This window comes from Telopea speciosissima, chromosome 2, assembly GCF_018873765.1.
Source record: "Telopea speciosissima isolate NSW1024214 ecotype Mountain lineage chromosome 2, Tspe_v1, whole genome shotgun sequence".
In the NCBI taxonomy this organism is placed as follows: domain Eukaryota; kingdom Viridiplantae; phylum Streptophyta; class Magnoliopsida; order Proteales; family Proteaceae; genus Telopea; species Telopea speciosissima.
In genome coordinates this window covers 19,851,820-19,869,398 of record NC_057917.1, presented here as the reverse complement: position 1 = coordinate 19,869,398, position 17,579 = coordinate 19,851,820, and the positions used below count along the sequence as shown (strand labels likewise).

The following is a 17,579-nucleotide window of genomic DNA, read 5'->3' as shown; positions in this document are numbered from 1 at the left end:
CTCTTTCAATCTGGGTCGTCCATTCCTCCATAAATAGTACTTCTTCCTTCTTTCTCCCTTACCCTTCTCTACTTCTTTCTTTTGGAGCGAAGCTATGGACTTTGTCAGCGGGTTTCTTCCCAGCAATTCTCTTGAAGCGCTCTTACTTTGGTGTCTCGACTGCCATTGCCTTTGTGACTACACCGGATGCCTATTTTTGGATGTTGACTTTCTACTTTGTGAAGTTGCTTTCGGCTCCGATCTTCAATCAATATTTTCCCTTACAGCTTCGACCTTCAATCGACACACAGTGTCTTTTGGTATTTCCAACGAGTGGGCTACCTCTCTGAATGGTGTGCCCTTGCCAATGCTTGGTGCGGTCATGCTATCACAGAGAGGATGGGAGTTTTGAGGGGGTTGTTTCCTGCCTTCCTTAACCTCCTCAGAGTTCGAGGATGGGAGATTTTTCACAAGCAGTGCACTGGAGGACCTAAACCGGCGTGTTCCTTGTCATCTTCAACCTCCTTGTCTCTGGCAGGGTTAGGGGGCCGCCCATAGGATTCATTCTATCTTCAGAGGAGCTCAAAGATGCTAATATGGTGATTCTCATTTGGCGAAGCAGTCCCCCAAGGCTTCTCGGGGTCGCTTTGGGCCATGGTGTATTGCATTATGAATGTCGGGGTTGATCATAATCGACCTGGAGTTCTTGTTATAGCTACACGTGTCTCACGCTTCTTGGCCCCTGCACCCCTTATCCCCCAGATCTCCTCTCTGGCGAGCCAAGTCGACATTCTGCATGCTTGTGGTTTAGGCGCATCTCGTTCTTGTTTCATTTTCGTTGCATGGGAGAGGCGTTCACCTACAATCGAGCATGTTCTATATCTTGTACATCTTATTTGTAAAAATAATCATGTATTTGTTGTATACCTCGGTATTTGTCAATAAAGAACTTTCTGCTACTTGACTTGTCGCTTCTATTTTCTGTTACTTTTGTTCTTCTTGTCAAAACTTCTCGTCATGGTCGTCCGATCATGTCATCCATACTAGTGATACTCTCCAACTTATGGTCGGCACACCTGTTAACTTTGAAGCGCCACCATGGTGCAACTTCCAATTATGGTCGGAAGGTCGCTGATTGTTTTTGCAGAGCGCTACTATGGTGCAACTCTCCATTATGGTCGGAAGGTCGCTGATTGTTTTTGCAGAGCGCTACTATGGTGCAACTCTCCATTATGGTCGGATGACCATGGATTATTTTTGTGGAACGCCACTATGGTGTAACTCACCATCATGGTCGGGTGACCATGGATTATTTTTGTGGACCGCCACTATGGTGCAACTCACTATTATGGTCGGGCGACCATGCGATTATTTTTTGTGGAACGCCACTATGGTGCAACTCACCATTATGGTCGGATGACCATGGATTTTTGTGGAACGCCACTATGGTGCAACTCACCATTATGGTCGGATAACCATGGATCATTTTTGTGGAACGCCACTATGGTGCAACTCACCATTATGGTCGGATGACCATGGATTTTTTGTGGAACGCCACTATGGTGCAACTCACCATTATGGTCGGGTGACCATAGATCTTTTTTGTGGAACGCCATTATGGTCAGATGACAATGGATTTTTTGTGGAACGCCACTATGGTGCAACTCACCATTATGGTCAGATGTCCAAGGATTATTTTTGTGGAACGCCACTATGGTGCAACTCACCATTATGGTCGGATGACCATGGCTTATTTTTGTACATCATCGATAATAACATGTAAGATTTACTTATGAAAATGAATCATTGCTCTCCAAAAATGACGGACAAATATTGATGCCTTTATTGATCGTAGTTAGGGCTGTAAATGGATAATCAAAAATCCGAATTCGATCCGCATCCGTATCCATGTAGGGGCATCCGTACTCGATTAGAGATATCCAAAAAAAAATCCAAATACTCCGATAAAAATCCAAATCCGAATACTTAATTATAAAAAATTAAGTAAATAATGATCTTAAGGGTTTTTGAAGCTTCAATAGGTTCTAGAGTATGAGGAGAAGAGAATCATGATCTAAAACTATGGATTGAGTATGAATTGTATCCACTAGGGGGAGGAAGGTTCGGGTTACACAAGGTAGAGGTGTAAACGGATGGTCGAAAATCCAAATTCGATCCACATCTGAATCCATTTAGAGGCATCCGTATTCGACCAGGAAATATCCGAATCTGATTACATCCGAGCCGAATCTGATCCGTTTACAGGCCTAATCGTAGTAATATGAGCATGTAGTAATACGAGCCCAATTTGATCTAAAATAAACGAGGACTGACCTTTATTGATACAATTTTCTCAAATTTTTTGAATTCCAAGACTATGGTATGGGTATCCCTTCCAAAGTCTCCAAATGGTAAGCTCCTGACGCCACTTGTTTGGAGATTCTGTATGGTCCTTCCCAATTGGGTGCTAATTCTCCCATGGCTCTCGGATGAGAGGCTTCTACTTTACGAAGTACAAGGTCTCCTTGGTGAAACATTCTTGATTTTACCTTCGCATTATAATGATGTGTTGTCCATTGTTGGTGAGCGGCATTCCTTACATATGCTGTTTCTCAAATTTCCTCCAACAGGTCCGAATTTGCTCTTAGTTCTTCCACATTAGCTTCTTGATCATAGAGTTGTACCCTCAGTGAAGTTTCTCCTATTTCCATAGGGATCACTGCATCGGTTCCATATGTCAACATAAATGGTGTTTCACCTGTTGCGAATCTTGTGGTTGTTCGGTACGCCTATAGAATACTCGACAGCTCCTCGGCCCACAACCCTTTGGCTGTTTCCAACTTCTTTTTTATCCCATCCAGTAGGATTTTGTTCATGGCTTCTGTCAGGCCGTTAGATTGGGGATGTGCCACTAAGGTTTTACATAGCTGAATGTCATATTGATCACTGAATTTCTTAAACTTTTGCTCAAATTGCTTTCCATTATCCGTGACAAGTGTTCTCAGAATGCCATATCTGTATATGACGGAATGGAGGAAGAACCTCCATACCTTTGCAACTGAGATTAGTGCCAAGGCCTCTGCCTCCACCCATTTAGTGAAGTAATCAACTGCCACTACCATAAATTGTCTACCTCCCGACGCCTTTGGGAATGGACCTAGAATGTCCATTCCCCATTGTACGAAAGGTAATGGACTAGAGATGGAAGTGAGCTCCGTGGCCGATTGACGGGTGATTAGTGCGAAGGTTTGGCATTTGATGCATTTGTATACAAAACTAATTGCTTCCTTTTGTAGATATGGCCAAAAGTACCCTTGTCTGATGACCTTGTGAACCAATGCTATGCCCCCCAAGTGTTGTCTGCAAATGCTTGTATGGATTTCCCTAAGAACGTATTCTGCTTCGGATGGCCTGAGGCATTTGAAGTAGGGCATGGCGTAGGCCTTCTTGTATAGTACTCCTCCGATCATTGTGTACTGCGCTGCTTTCATTCTTGTCTTTTTAGCTTCTTCTTTATTTGTTGGGAGTGTACCCCCTTGGAGATAGGCTATGAGGGGGTCCTTCCAACAAGACTAAACTTCAATGCGTAGTACGTCCTCAATTTCTTCTATGCTCGGTGCACTGAGAACATCTATGTACACCGTTTAGCCTAGGTCTTGAAACTCCGAGGTGGCTAGCCTAGAGAGTGCATCTGCAGAGGCATTCTGTGCTCGGGGCACCTGTAATATTTGAAAGTGAGTAAACCCATCTATTAGGTTGCATACCTTTCCCAGATATTGCGCCATGCGCAGTTCTTGATTAACAACTAACTAAGAATCACTGTGGATGGTGATGTTCTTTATCATTAGACTCTTTGCCAGATTCAAACTAGCAACTAGGGCCTCATACTTTGCTCCATTATTTGTGGTCTGGAACTCAAATCTTAGCGCGTACTACACCAAGAATCCCCCTGGACTTGTCAATATTAGGCCTGTGCCACATCTGTTATTACTGGACAAACCATCCGCATATAGAGTCTAGGATTCTGCTAACTCCCTAGCACCATCTTCTAGCATTACCTCATCGTCTGGCAAAGTGCATTCGACAATGAAGTCTGTGAGGGCCTGAACCTTGCTGGTGGTGCGGGGCTTGTACTGGATGTTAAATTCTCTAAGTTCTACCGACCATGCTATCATTCATCCTGAATGGTTGTGTTTAGCCAGAATTTTCTTCAAAGGCTGGTTTGTTATTACCTCTATGGTAGAGGCTTGAAAGTATGGTCTTAGCTACCGTGCGGCCATTACCAAAGCATAAGCATACTTCTCGACATTGCTATATCTGGTTTCGCCAACTAGGAGCACCTTACTGACATAGTAGAATGGTCTCTGCACCCGATCATCTCCTCGGATTAATACCACACTTACTGCTATCGTGGTTATGGCTAAATAGAGCTGAAGAGTGTCCCCTAGCTTTAGCTTGGTCAAGAGTGGTGGATTGGTCAAATACTTTTTCAAATCCACGAACGATGTCTGACATTCTTCCATCCATTCGAAAGTTAGCCTAGTTCCTTTTTCCTGTCTCTCCCGGGCTCGATTTTTCAATGCCTTAAAGAAAGGGAGGCAACGGTCCTCGGGAGACAAACCTTCCTAGTGTCGTCACTCTCCCTGTCAGTTCTTGTAGGTCCTTGACTTTGCCCGCTAGCGCATTTCTAGTATAGCCATGATTTTAGCCGGATTACCCTCTATTCCCCTTCTTGAGACCATAAAACTGAGGATTTCCCCTGAGGTTACCCCAAAGGCACACTTGGTCGGGTTCAACTTCATTTTTCTTTCCCTCAAAATTTGGAATGCCTCTCCTAGGGCGGCGACATGATTTGCTGCCTTCAAAAAGCTTTTTACCAGTATATCGTCCACATAGACTTCCATATTACGCCCTATTTGACCTTTAAAGATGTGATTCACCAATCGTTGATAAATAGCGCCTACATTTTTCAACCCAAAGGGCATACGGGTATAACAATATATATCCCTTCCGGCGATGAAGGAAGTCTTCAAGATATCCGGTTCGTACATTCTAATCTGATTATATCCGGAATAGGTGTCCATGAAACTTAACATTTCATGGCCGGCAGTCGCATCTATTAGTAAATCAATACGAGACAAAGGGTAGTAGTCTTTAGGGCATGCTTTATTCAAATCAGTGAAATCGATACACATCCGCCATTTGCTGTTAGGCTTAGGTACCATTACAACATTGGAAAGCCACTCTGGGTAGATGGCCTCTACTATGAACCCTGCTTCCAACAGCTTGATTACCTCTTCAATCACTTTCTCTTGTCATTCTGGGGCAAAGGTCCTCTTCTTCTGGAAAATCGGCTTGGAGGTAGGATATACACTGAGCCTATGTTCGGCCAACTCCCGATCTACTCCAGGCATGTCTGATGTCGACCATGTGAATATATTGACATTGGTCCTCAGGAAATCCATGAGGTTGTTCCTCTGCTTGTCGCCCAAGCCTGCTCTGATCTGCACGGTACGACTCCCATTTCCTTTAATGATTTCTATGGGGACTAAATCCTCTGTTGGTTCCGTTCTTTCATGCGTGGGATTGTCTCGATCATCTTCCAGGCTAATTAAGAGCATCTGAGGTTCCTTACCCTTGGCCCTCAAGTAACCCTCATAGCATTTTTGGGAGGTTATCTGGCTTGCTCGGCATTCTTCGATTCCCTGATCGATAGGGAACTTCATCACCAAGTGGGGGGTGGAGACCACAGCCTGGAGAGCGTTGAGCCCTGGACCTCCCAGTATCTTGTTGTGGGTGGAGTTCACCTTCACCACCAAAAAGTTCATCATCACTGTAGAGAGTTTAGGTTCCATCCCTACTGTTACCAACAATTCAGTTAACCCTTCTACGTGCACCGGGGCTCCGTTGAATCCATATAGAGGAGATTCAACCCTTTTCAACATCTCGGGTTTCAGGTGCATTTTCTTAAATGCATCATAGTACAAGAAGTCAACCGAGCTTCCATTATCCATAAGGATCCTAGCCAAAGTACAGTTGGCAATAGTCATTTTGATTACCAAGGCATCATCGTAGGGAGATTATATGTCAGATAAATCTTCATCCGAGAACATGATCTGATGCTCGATCCTTCTTCTCTTATCGGGTATATCTGTTTGGAACACGCTCCAAGCATGATTCTTTCTAGAATTAGAGGACTTATCTCCCAGCCCTGAGCCCCCGTATATTGTAACAATTTCTCTGAGCGATGCATTCTCGGTATGTCATTTCCCCCTTGCTCGATCTTCCCTATCCAACCGAGCAAGTGATTTGGCCTTCTCCTCGGACTCCCAGGGACAATACTCCTGCCTCCTTTCATTACCAACTTTCTTAACAAATCGGCTTAAACGGCCCCTCTAGATGAGGGCTTCGATCTCATCCTTCAATTGCCTACTATCCTTGGTATCGTGACCGTGGTCTTGATGAAATCTATAGTATTTTCTCTTATTACGCTCGTGCGCTGGTTTGACCATCTTGGTGGGCCAATTCAAGGTCACCTGGTCTGTAATCTCATTCAGGATATATGCCTAGTTGTGTGTGAGAGTCGTGTAAACTGACTCTGGCCTTGCATCATTCTTTGTAACCCAGACCTTGTCGTCTCTCTTGCTCTTCCCCTCCTTCTGTTCTCTGTCGTGCTTCGGGCCGTTCTCCCCAACTTATGCATCTTTCTTTTCTTGGCTTTTCTTCTCGAGTTTGCCTTCTTTTTTATGCTCAACTGCAAGAACTTCGGCCAGGTTGATGTGCTTTTCGCAGCGTGAGAAAAGCTCATACATGTTCGCTGGTTCATCTATGATCAGGGACCTCTTTAACTCGACATCCCTGATGCTACTGCGCAAAGCCTGGAACTTAACGATCTGGTCTAAGTTTTGCACCTCCAGTGCCTCCTTGTTGAATCTCGTGAGAAAGTCCCTGATAGACTCATCGGGGCGCTGTTTTATAGCCAAGAGATTGGCAGTTGTCTTCTTGTGGACCCTGCTACTCATGAAGTGAGCCAGAAAAGCAGGTCTAAGCTCCATGAAGTTGGTCAGGGAGCGTGGCCAGAGGCACGAGAACCATTATCTCGCTGCCCCTCTCAAGGTAGAGGGGAATGCTCTACACATTATTGCATCCGAGCCGCCTTAAAAGAACATCAACGACTTAAAGTTTCCAGGTGATCTTCTGGATCTGCCTTGCTCGCATACTGTTCAATGGCCGGCATCTTGAATCTCTTTAGCAGAGGTTCCACACGGGTCTTGTCAGTAAAGGCCAAATCGATAGTGAAGTGGAAGTTGTGATTTGGGGCTAGGTTCTTTCCTCTTATGACCTCCTGAATTTGATCCTGCAGCTCCAATACTTTATCATTTAAAGCTTATTCGACTTTGGTCATCTAGAGAACCTTGGCGCTTGTTGTTCCCTTGGATTTCTTTATCCTTCCGTCAAGCATTATTCGCATTACTGTGGTTCTTGCTGTGCTCAAGGGAAGTGGTTCTTTCCCTGGCCTATGGTGGAAGTGGTGGTATCTGGATCCCTTGCAAGAAATTACATTGCAGCTCTACCATCTGATCCATCTTGTCCTGCCATCGAGCCTGTAGCACATCGAATTCTTCTATCGTTATGTACCACGGCAGGTCTCCGGGGAGTCTCGGCTGAGACTCCTCTTGCTGTGATTCATTCACCTCAAGGATTGGATCATCTGCTTCATGGTGAGAGCTTGCAAGTCTGCCCAGAGCTCCTCCCTGAGTAATGGAAGGAGCAGCGACAGCGGCCCTAGAAATCTTCGATTGATTCTGGGTGTTTGTCATGGTGGAATCCTTGTAGGTTTCTATTCTTCGTTCCCACAGACGGCGCCAAAGAATGTTGCTCAAGGAAAGATCCTCAAACACTGCAACTTTCAAGCTAGCCTGGACTAGAAAAGATTACAGAGAACAAAGACTAATCTTTTGTGTTTCTTGATTTCTCTATTGATCAAAGAATGAATTTACATGGGTGCAAGGACCCTTATTTATACAGGTTTCTTCCCAATCCCTTCCCTCTAATCCTCCCTGGATTTGCCAGAAGGCTTTCCTTTCTAGTTAAATGGTCCCCCTATGCTCGGATTAGGAAACCCTTCCACAAAGGGGAATTCTTTCCTCAGTTCTCGGGAACCTCGATCATCTTGCATGTGAATTACGGTTATCGACCTTCACCCACTTGGAAGTTCTGAACTGACCTTGCTGACGTGTCTAGGCTTGTATAACCATTTTGTTTGTGGTCTCCAATTTTCTGGCCATGGACTAGTTACTTGCAATCCAAGTAGATCCTCGTGTCAAGTAAGGATTGGGTAGATAAAACATGGTGTATCAATTCTCATATTTTTCAAGCTTGATTTGATCTTCTCTCTCTTCTCTTTGCAAAATTTGTGCATGGTGACCACTAAGAAATTCATGAAATCTCCCTCAAACTTATTAAAACAAAAAATAGTATTAAGCTGTGAAAACCCAAATCCCTTCATTTTTTTCTAAAAGTTTGGCTCGACATGATCAATGCTCAAAAGGTTCTCTGGTGAAGACTTAATGAACTACTTTAGCAGGGGAGGTGACTATTATTACCCTTCTTTTGCTCCAAGAGAGAGAGAGAGAGGAGAGGTTACCGTTGGAGAGGAGTGTGAGAGGAGAGAGAATAGGGTTGGGTTTTGGAGGGAGAATGGGGTTACAACGCCACTACGTCAATGAAGCTTCAATGGAGTTCTCCAGCTGAGGCCATTGGAGGCGAGGAGGAATAACAGCTGGACCAATACTCCAAGTGACCAGAGTTAGGGTTAAGAGAGTTGGTGTAACCATGGTTAGCTTTGGAGGTAAAACTAACTTTTTAAATTCTCACTATTGCATTCGTCTCCTCCACGTGTCACCATGGAAGAAAAACTTGACCGAAACCTATGGAAACCCCCGAGTTAAGTCAGTTTCGCAGGTTTCCAAGAGGAGTTGAAAGAGGATTTTATAAAATCCCTGGATTCGATCGGGTTTCGATAGTTTTGACTGGTTTCGATCATATTTTGGTGGTTTCAACACATATGCCCATCGAAACTAGGGGAAACTTGGCTCGAAACTAGAACACACGGGTATTTATGCCGAAAACTGCCAAAAACCACGACAAACATTTAGTTATGTCTAATATCATTTGCGATTTACTTAAGATATTATTTATAAATAAGAAAATACCCCCTATTTGAATCTAATAAAAATATTTAAAAAATCAAATTCCAAAAGGAAAAAAAGTCAACCCCCCCTAGTTCAAGAACAAAAATTGGATTTTCGACGGTAGGTGCAATTTTCAACTTTCTAATGCTGGGTTTTTCTCAAATCTAAAAATTCCATAAATCTTAATATGGTAAAACATTGCTAAAACCAAATGTGCGGTAAAATATTCATTTTTTTTAATGTTCAAAAAATATTTTCATTCAGAGCGCTTTTGACAGTATTTGAGCACACCAAATTAAGTTTGACTGGTACATAACTCCTTCAATATAAATCAGATTTAAGCAATCTTGGACTTGTTGGAAAACTTTCAAAAAAAGCTTTCTAAAAAATCCAAGATTGCTTAAATCTCATTTATATTGAAGGAATTATGTTCCGGTCAAACCTTATCTGATACCATGTCCAAGAACAATATACAACCAAGTAATATTTTTAGTGTTCTCTATATGAAACTAATGCATGGATTGAGTTTAAAATGTCAAAAATAGGCAGCACTACAAGAATCAGGACAAAAAAAAAAAACAACTTCTGAGCCTCGAAACCAAGGTTCAAGTTAGCCTGGAGAAAGTTCTAGGTTTCGATCGAAATATGATCGAAATCAAGACAAACTCAGTTTCTGACTGGTCGAAACCTAGTCAAACCCGAACTTTGCGTGTCACTCACCCTGGGGTATCTGCCAGGAAACTTGTAAATTTTCAATTTGAGAGGAGGAAAATCCTTCCAGATCTGGAAACTAGAAAAGGCAAAAGATCATTAATAACTGTGGGGATTTTTCTCCTCTCCATTTCCCAATTTGTAATTTCTTGTTATTTCCCCCTGAGAGTGCGACATGTGTCACAACCAAATCTAATGATCTGTATTTAAATGCTAACTTTTAAATCCTAACTAACCCTGGTCACACCAACCCCTAGACTAACCCGGGTTGGTGTAACCCAACCTAAACCTAAACCATGGGTTAACCTGATTAAACAACCCAACCTAACGAATCGTAACCTCTTCTACTGCCCTCATTCATGCGAACCAGTCTCTCCCTCCCTCACTTGGTCGCCCCTATCTTGCCGGAGACGTCAAGGTTAAGCGTTTGGAGAATGCTGCGAACATCTCTCTCCCTCACTCCATTTGGAGACACCAACCGGAGCACCTTCGCTCAACTGTTGTTGCCGGAGAGGTTACAATTGAACGAGAGGGAGCTGCTACTTTCACTACTTTGTTCGTCGTTGTAGGAGAGGAGATAGGGTCGTAGCGGCGTTTAGAGACACCAATCGAAGCACCGTTGAAGCTACTGGTTCCCTCGCTCCGACACCATTGACCGGTTTCCTCTGTAGATTTCCTTTTGGTTTACCTATAGAGAGTCCAGTAGCGATGACAACTCCTTCAGGAGCTCATGGTTCACTCAACAGAGTTGCAGCTGTGGGTTCTGCCCTTATCGGCACCTTCGCTTTTGCCTTGTTGATCTAAGACTCCATCATCATAAATTTCCTCACAAGATTTCTTTTGTATTTTATTTGACCTCTATTTTTTTTTTTATACTTATTTTACAGTTCATCTTCTTATGTTTATTCATGGATGGACGGAGTACTCATTATTGGGAGATAATAATTTATTGGTAGCTTGGCATTAAACGTGAGATCTAATGGTAATGGTTGTGGATGAATCACATTGTATACTGAAATCATATTAATAAATAATTTTTTACATCCTTTATACATTTTTGGTTTTTGAGTTCCAAAGATACAATTCTTGAAATTTCCTTATTATCTTTGCCAATGAAATTGTGATTGAGATATAGAGAGATAGAGAGGAATAAGCTCAGGCTAAAATTACAGTTGAATCATCTTCATGTTGAACAGTGATGGCCACTGAGAGGGGGGTGAATCAGTGGACTATAAAATTCTTTTTCCCTCAACAGTTTCACTATCTATTCACCTGTTGAGATCACTCACCACAACCACCCACACAGTCTTCTCAGAATACACACAGGCATACAATCACACTCTAATAGCAATCCTGACTCAGTCTCATACAACCACAGTCACTGATACTGCTGCCAAGAGCTGCTATGTTAACTGTTGGAGACCCCTCACTCAAGCACACTGACTCAATCACAACTGGAGGACCTTACTGATGGCATACATATACACATACACACTGGTTCCTGGTAATTGCTGGGAGGATCTGAATACAAACTACAAATTCGTGTACACACCCCAGCCAGACTCAAAGGCTCTACCAAGTGTGTACACCCATCCTGTAGAAAGGCACTTCTAACCAAAGCAAGCAAGCATCCACAACACAGAGAAATACGTGCTTCGGCAAGTTACCTACATGCATGGAGTAATGGTCGCTTGGATCTCAGCATCTACTCATCACTAATTTTCCCAGCATAAAACTGAGAGGCCGCACCCACAGCAGATGATGTTTCAGTCACACCTATGACTCAGGACATCTGACCTGCTTCTATCCCTAAATATAGAGACAAGGGTGTTAGCCCCAATGGTTTTCCCAGCATCCACTGGTAACCAGCACTGTGTCCAGATGCAACTGAACAACTCAATAAAAACAATTGGGCTTATCCAAATGCCCTACAATGAAATCCACATAGCATAGGTCTATGGCAGTATAACCTAGCTAGCATATGCAATGGAAATACAGTATATCAAACACAACATGCAATAAAATGTAGAAAATCTCACAACCATGCATTGTCTCTGATCACTGATGTCCGGTGATGGAGTCTGGCAACTCTAGTGGCTCATTGGAATTTTCAACTTCTCCCAATTTGATGGAGAACTGGAATCTTCAAGTGTGCTTAAACACTGATGCCCTGGAGTGATTCCTAGCAATAAAGAAACCACTTTCTTCTCCCCTTTTCCTTTCTTTTCTATTCTTTTCCTTTCTTTTCCTTTCTTTTCCTTTTCCTTTTCTCTTTCTCTTCCCCTTTTTTTTTCTTTCGTTTCTTCTTTCTTTTCTTCTTTGTGTCCTCCACCGAATCTGAGATTTGGGATTCAAACCTATTTGCTTTTTCTTCCGTTCTTCTTTCCTTCTTCCGTCCTTCTTTTTCCTGTCTCCTTCTACTTTCTTCTTTCTTCTTTCTTTTCTCTTTTCCCTTTTCCTTCTTGGCTGCAACCACCTAAAGAAGTTCTAGTTCTATGATTTCAGAACATCAATGGCATCAAAGAAGGGCTGGAGACATGAGATAGAGAGGGAGACTCAAATCTTAGATGCATACAACACCTCTTAGGGCTGCAACCCTTCTTCCGGTGACCTCTGCTTCTTTTCTCTCTTCTTTTAGCACAGCGATGGATAGATCTCGAAAAATTACCCAAAATCAAAAAAAAGTTCACCTCATTTGGCCATTGGATGAGTGAGATATCGGGTTTAGAAGTTGACCCATTCGTGTAGCTTGAAATGGAATCTTGAGGGAGAGTATGCGTGGACGCGCAACACTTTAGCGCCTCTTGATTCTGTGTAGCACACATACAGTATCGCTCACAGCAGGAATCTCTGGATCAGAATCATAGAACTTTAGACCGTCAGATTGCTTCAGATCGTGTCAACGGCTGACATAGCAGGCGACGTTTCGCGGTCCTATTGGTTGTCTCGTACGGCGAACTGCGACCCGTTAGATCTGTCGGTGAAGGCGCTAAAGCTCTTAGACCGTTGGATCTTCATCATTTATATCTTGAAATAACAAGGCTCATGATATCCTTCCAAAAAGAATCTTTCTTGGACTTCTCTACACAGGCGCCACACTTAATCAAGGACCACAGGGTCTACAGATCTGAATTAATCTGGATCGCACATTCAAATTTTAAAATCTCAGTTGAATGTGATCGTGTTGATCGGAATCTTCTGCATCTTCAACCAACCAAGGAGCCCGAAATGGAATCTAGGCCATAACTTCTTCGTTTTAGCTCCGATTTAAGCGCCGTTTACTGCCACGTGTCCATGACGATGAGCACTACCAATCAATATTAGCCACATCAGCAAAATCCTTACTGATTTTCTCAGGAAACCCAGAAACAGTTCGGATTGACTAAATTGCCCTTCATTTTAAGTGACCAAACGGGAATTAATGTAACTTCGCCGTCCGAATTCGGAATTGCGCGATTCCAGTTGCATTTCGAAGAGGACTCGACGAACTAAAATATTCATGTAGAATGCTCCACCCAATTCTGTCAAAAAATGCTCTAAAAATGCCGACGAACACGCTGCCAGTATAGAAACCTATGTAATCAACATTCTTAATGCACCTAGCCTTCACCCAAGGCTGTGTAAGGCTTCCAAACACTGCAATGAACAATCTTATGCTGCCACATAATTTTCAGATGCTCCAGCATCATTGCCAACATGTCACAACACTGTCAAATGACCAAAATGCCCCTATGAGCTGTATCTGCACCAAGATGCATTGTGTTGACCACAACAACACACATGCACTGTGTTGACAACAATGACAACCAACACACAATCACTGCCATCTGCACTGTGTGTTCAACACTTCAATCATGGATAGAGCACCTTTGTGTTCCTTTGTGGAACCTGTTTCACCCACCGGGAAAAAATGTTTCATTTTCATAATGGGATTAGTTCCAACACTGAACTTTGCCTATTAAACCAGAGGCGGAGGCAGGAAAACCCTCGAGCCACCATAAAGAGAGATGAGGGAAGAGGAGATCCCTCTATTAGCAGAGGGAAGCGATTCTGTGATCCAAAGGATATGGGTTGAATCGAGGCGGATATGGCAGATCACAAGCCCTGCTATTTTTAGTTGTGTAGCCTTGTAGGCTATGACTCTAATAAGTCAAGCATTTGCAAGACACTTGGGGAATCTCGACCTTGCTGCAAGCTCCATTGCATCCACTGTTATCATCTCCATCAGTTTTGGATTCTTGGTAGTGTTCTTTTCTTCATTTCCCATTTTTTCACTAGATTTTCATCTATCCTTCTCAATCTATTGCTTCTGAATTGATGAAACAAAGGATTTGTTTAGTTGGGTATCACAAGCGCCTTGGAGACTCGGTGTGGTCGGCACCAAACAGTACCACATGTTGGGGATGTATTTATCTGCAACGTTCTTGGATTGTTCTGTTCCTCTTTGCGGTCCTGCTCTTGCGAAAGAGAAAAATCTAAAAACACTTTCAAAAGAATCATAGAGAGATTAGGGAAGAGATTAACCCATGGTTTAGGTTTAAGTTGGGTTACACCAACCCAGATTAGTCTAGGGGTTGGTGTAACCAGGGTTAGTTAGGATTTAAAAGTTGGCATTTAAATACAGACCCATAGATTTGGTTCCCATAGATTTGGTTGTGCCACATGTCTTGCTTTGAGGGAAGGAAATAACAAGAAATTACAGATTGAGAAATGGAGAGGAGAAAAATCCTCAAATCCGTGTTATTTGGCAAGTGCCAATACAAAAGTCATGTAAGTTGAAAAATGAAACCAACCATCAAGAAATTGTAGGATAACGTGTCTTTTTCACATAAGATTTATTTATCAGCCGTCAAGGCATCGACGGGATAGGGAAGCAGGGTGGGTGGGAATTGGGAAAACGCATTATACAAGCTTGTGAAAGTCGATCCAACCACTCACGTCAGATTTCATGTTGATCCAATTATTGATAGATTAGTTTCAATCATTTTGAATTTTACGTTAATTTTAAATTTTGATTTGAACTCGTCTATCAACCATTCCACATAGAATTTGACGTGGCGTCCTAACTGACGGCAGCACGGTCTGGGAACATATATAACTATAATAACTGTATCTTGCAAGCTTCTGACAGCATTATCCAAAAAAAAAACTTGTAAGCTTCTGTAAGGGGATCCAAAACCTCAATGGATCATCAGCCAGGACTAGGAGAGATGCTAAGACTCTTTTGGTCAATCTTCACTCATGCCGTTCTCCTCTCCTGCATGGGTTCACACCTCTCATCCGCCACCTCCAACCCTGGAAACCACTCGGATCTCCTGGCTTTGCTCGCCTTCAAAGATGGGATAACTCAAGACCCACTTCGCATCATGAACTCTTGGAATGATTCTCTCCATTTCTGTAAGTGGACCGGAGTGACATGCAACCTGGCAACCGAAAGAGTTACTGTTCTCAACTTAGAATCTCAAAGGTTGGTTGGATCTTTGTCTCCTTCTATTGGAAATCTTACTTTCCTTTCTTCAATCAACCTTCAAAATAACAACTTCCATGGCGAGATTCCTCAAGAAATCGGTCGTTTGAGACGCTTACAACATCTCAGACTGACGTACAATTCCATTGAAGGCAAGATTCCTTCCAATCTCACTCACTGCACGTACCTCAAAACCCTTAATTTATCTATAAACAACATTATAGGGCAAATCCCAGACCAGCTTAGTTCACTCTCTAAGATACAAAATCTCGGCCTCGGAGGTAATTTTCTCACGGGAAACATCCCAACGTGGATAGGGAATCTTTCATCTCTATACCTTTTCAGTCTTGGACAAAATAGTTTCCAAGGAAGCATACCTCATGACCTTGGACGACTTTGTTGCTTGGGAAAATTTACAGTCTACGGTAATGAGCTCACGGGTGAGATCCCATCGTCACTTTACAATATCTCCTCCATTTATTACTTCTCAGTCACACAAAACCGTTTGCAGGGTAGCCTTCCCATCGATGTAGGCCTCACTCTCCCTAATCTTGAGGTATTTGCTGGGGGTGTAAATAATCTTACCGGATCCATTCCTATGTCATTGTCAAATGCTTCTGAGCTTGAGATACTTGATTTCGCCGAGAACCATATTACTGGTCCTGTGCCTGTGAGTCTAGGGAGCTTAAAGCGCTTAAGTAGACTTAATTTCGATGATAATCATCTTGGAAGTGGCAAATCCGGTAACCTGAATTTCCTTACATTTTTGACTAATTGTACGAATTTGCGAGTATTGGGTATAGCTTACAATCGTCTAGGAGACGAATTGCCCGATTCCATATCCAATCTCTCGACTCAGCTCAGCATATTCACTATGGGTTCAAACATGATACATGGAAGCATTCCTGTGGGGATTGGTAACCTTGTCAATTTGACATTACTTGGCATGGAAGGGAATATGTTCACTGGTAGTATCCCTGCTGCCTTGGGGAAACTTAAGAAATTACAGAAATTGTATTTGAACTATAACAGATTGTCTGGTCTAATTCCTTCCTCCATAGGCAACTTGACCCAATTGATTGCAGTGTTCATGGAGGACAATAACTTAGAAGGAAAGATACCTGCTAGTCTTGGAAATTGTCAAAATTTGCTGCAATTGAACCTCTCTTTTAATAACCTAAGTGGTATCCTAACAAAAGAAGTTATAGGTATTTCTTCCCTTTCCATTTCATTTGCAGTGGCGCATAACTCTTTGAGTGGTTCTTTACCAGTAGAAGTGGGTAACTTGAAAAATCTCATGGAGTTGGAAGTCTCTGAGAACAATTTTTCCGGTGAAATACCGAACGCACTTGGCAGTTGTGTTAGCTTGGAACGCCTATACATGGCCGGTAATTCCTTCCAAGGATCATTCCCTATCTCCTTTGAGGCTTTAAGAGCACTAGAAGAATTGGATCTTTCACGCAATAAGCTATCCGGGGTGATTCCACAATATCTTGAGTATTTCTCATCCTTGAAGATACTCAATCTCTCTTTCAATGATTTCGAAGGACAAGTACCAAAACTTGGGCTCTTTGCTAATGCAAATGCAATTTCAGTTGTTGGAAACAGGGGTCTTTGTGGTGGTATACCAAAACTACAATTGCCCATATGCTCCAAAGAAGCCCCTAATAGAGGAGGGAAGGTTTCTACATCAAGTATAATAATCATAATTTCCATTGTGGTTTCAACGATTGTTGTCATTTCATGTTTCGTTACTATCTTCTCTTGGATGAGACGCCCACGGAAGAGAGCTTTAGCAGCATCTTCTTCTAATGATTGGCAATTACGTATTTCTTACTCGGAGCTATTTAGATCAACTAATGGATTCTCAGAAGATAATTTAGTTGGTCTTGGTAGCTTTGGTTCTGTGTATAAAGCAGTTCTACAAGAAAGTGAAGCAGTATGATACGTCTCTGTATCAGACAATTAGAAAGTAGACGAAGGAGAGAGAGGACGAAGGAGAAGAAGGAAAGAGATAGAAGAAGAAGACGAAGAAGAGACAGAGAATTGGGTGGAGATTGAGAATTCACTATTCATTTCCTTTACAATCGATCCATACACTATATAAAGCCATTTCTCAATCAAATTACCCAACTACCCTTAACCACTAATTACCCATCTACCCTTAACCACTAACAGAGTACCCTAAAGCCTATGATTGTAACATTACCATCCCCTTCAGACAGAAC

The 17,579-nt window shown here is 42.6% G+C and overlaps 1 protein-coding gene and 1 long non-coding RNA gene across 2 annotated transcripts; both read left to right on the top strand.

Moving 5' to 3' along the window:
* Positions 1-2,010: 2,010 nt before the first annotated feature.
* LOC122652322 lies at positions 2,011-13,989 on the top strand. The gene is made up of 3 exons (XR_006331584.1): positions 2,011-2,021; positions 8,605-8,621; positions 13,890-13,989. It is a non-coding gene; the product is annotated as an uncharacterized LOC122652322 (long non-coding RNA).
* A 1,078-nt stretch (positions 13,990-15,067) lies between these two features.
* Positions 15,068-17,296, top strand: LOC122650532 (putative receptor-like protein kinase At3g47110). Its single transcript, XM_043843937.1, has one exon. The coding sequence runs from the start codon at positions 15,068-15,070 to the stop codon at positions 17,294-17,296; it is 2,229 nt and encodes a 742-aa protein (XP_043699872.1).
* The last annotated feature ends 283 nt before the right edge of the window (positions 17,297-17,579 follow it).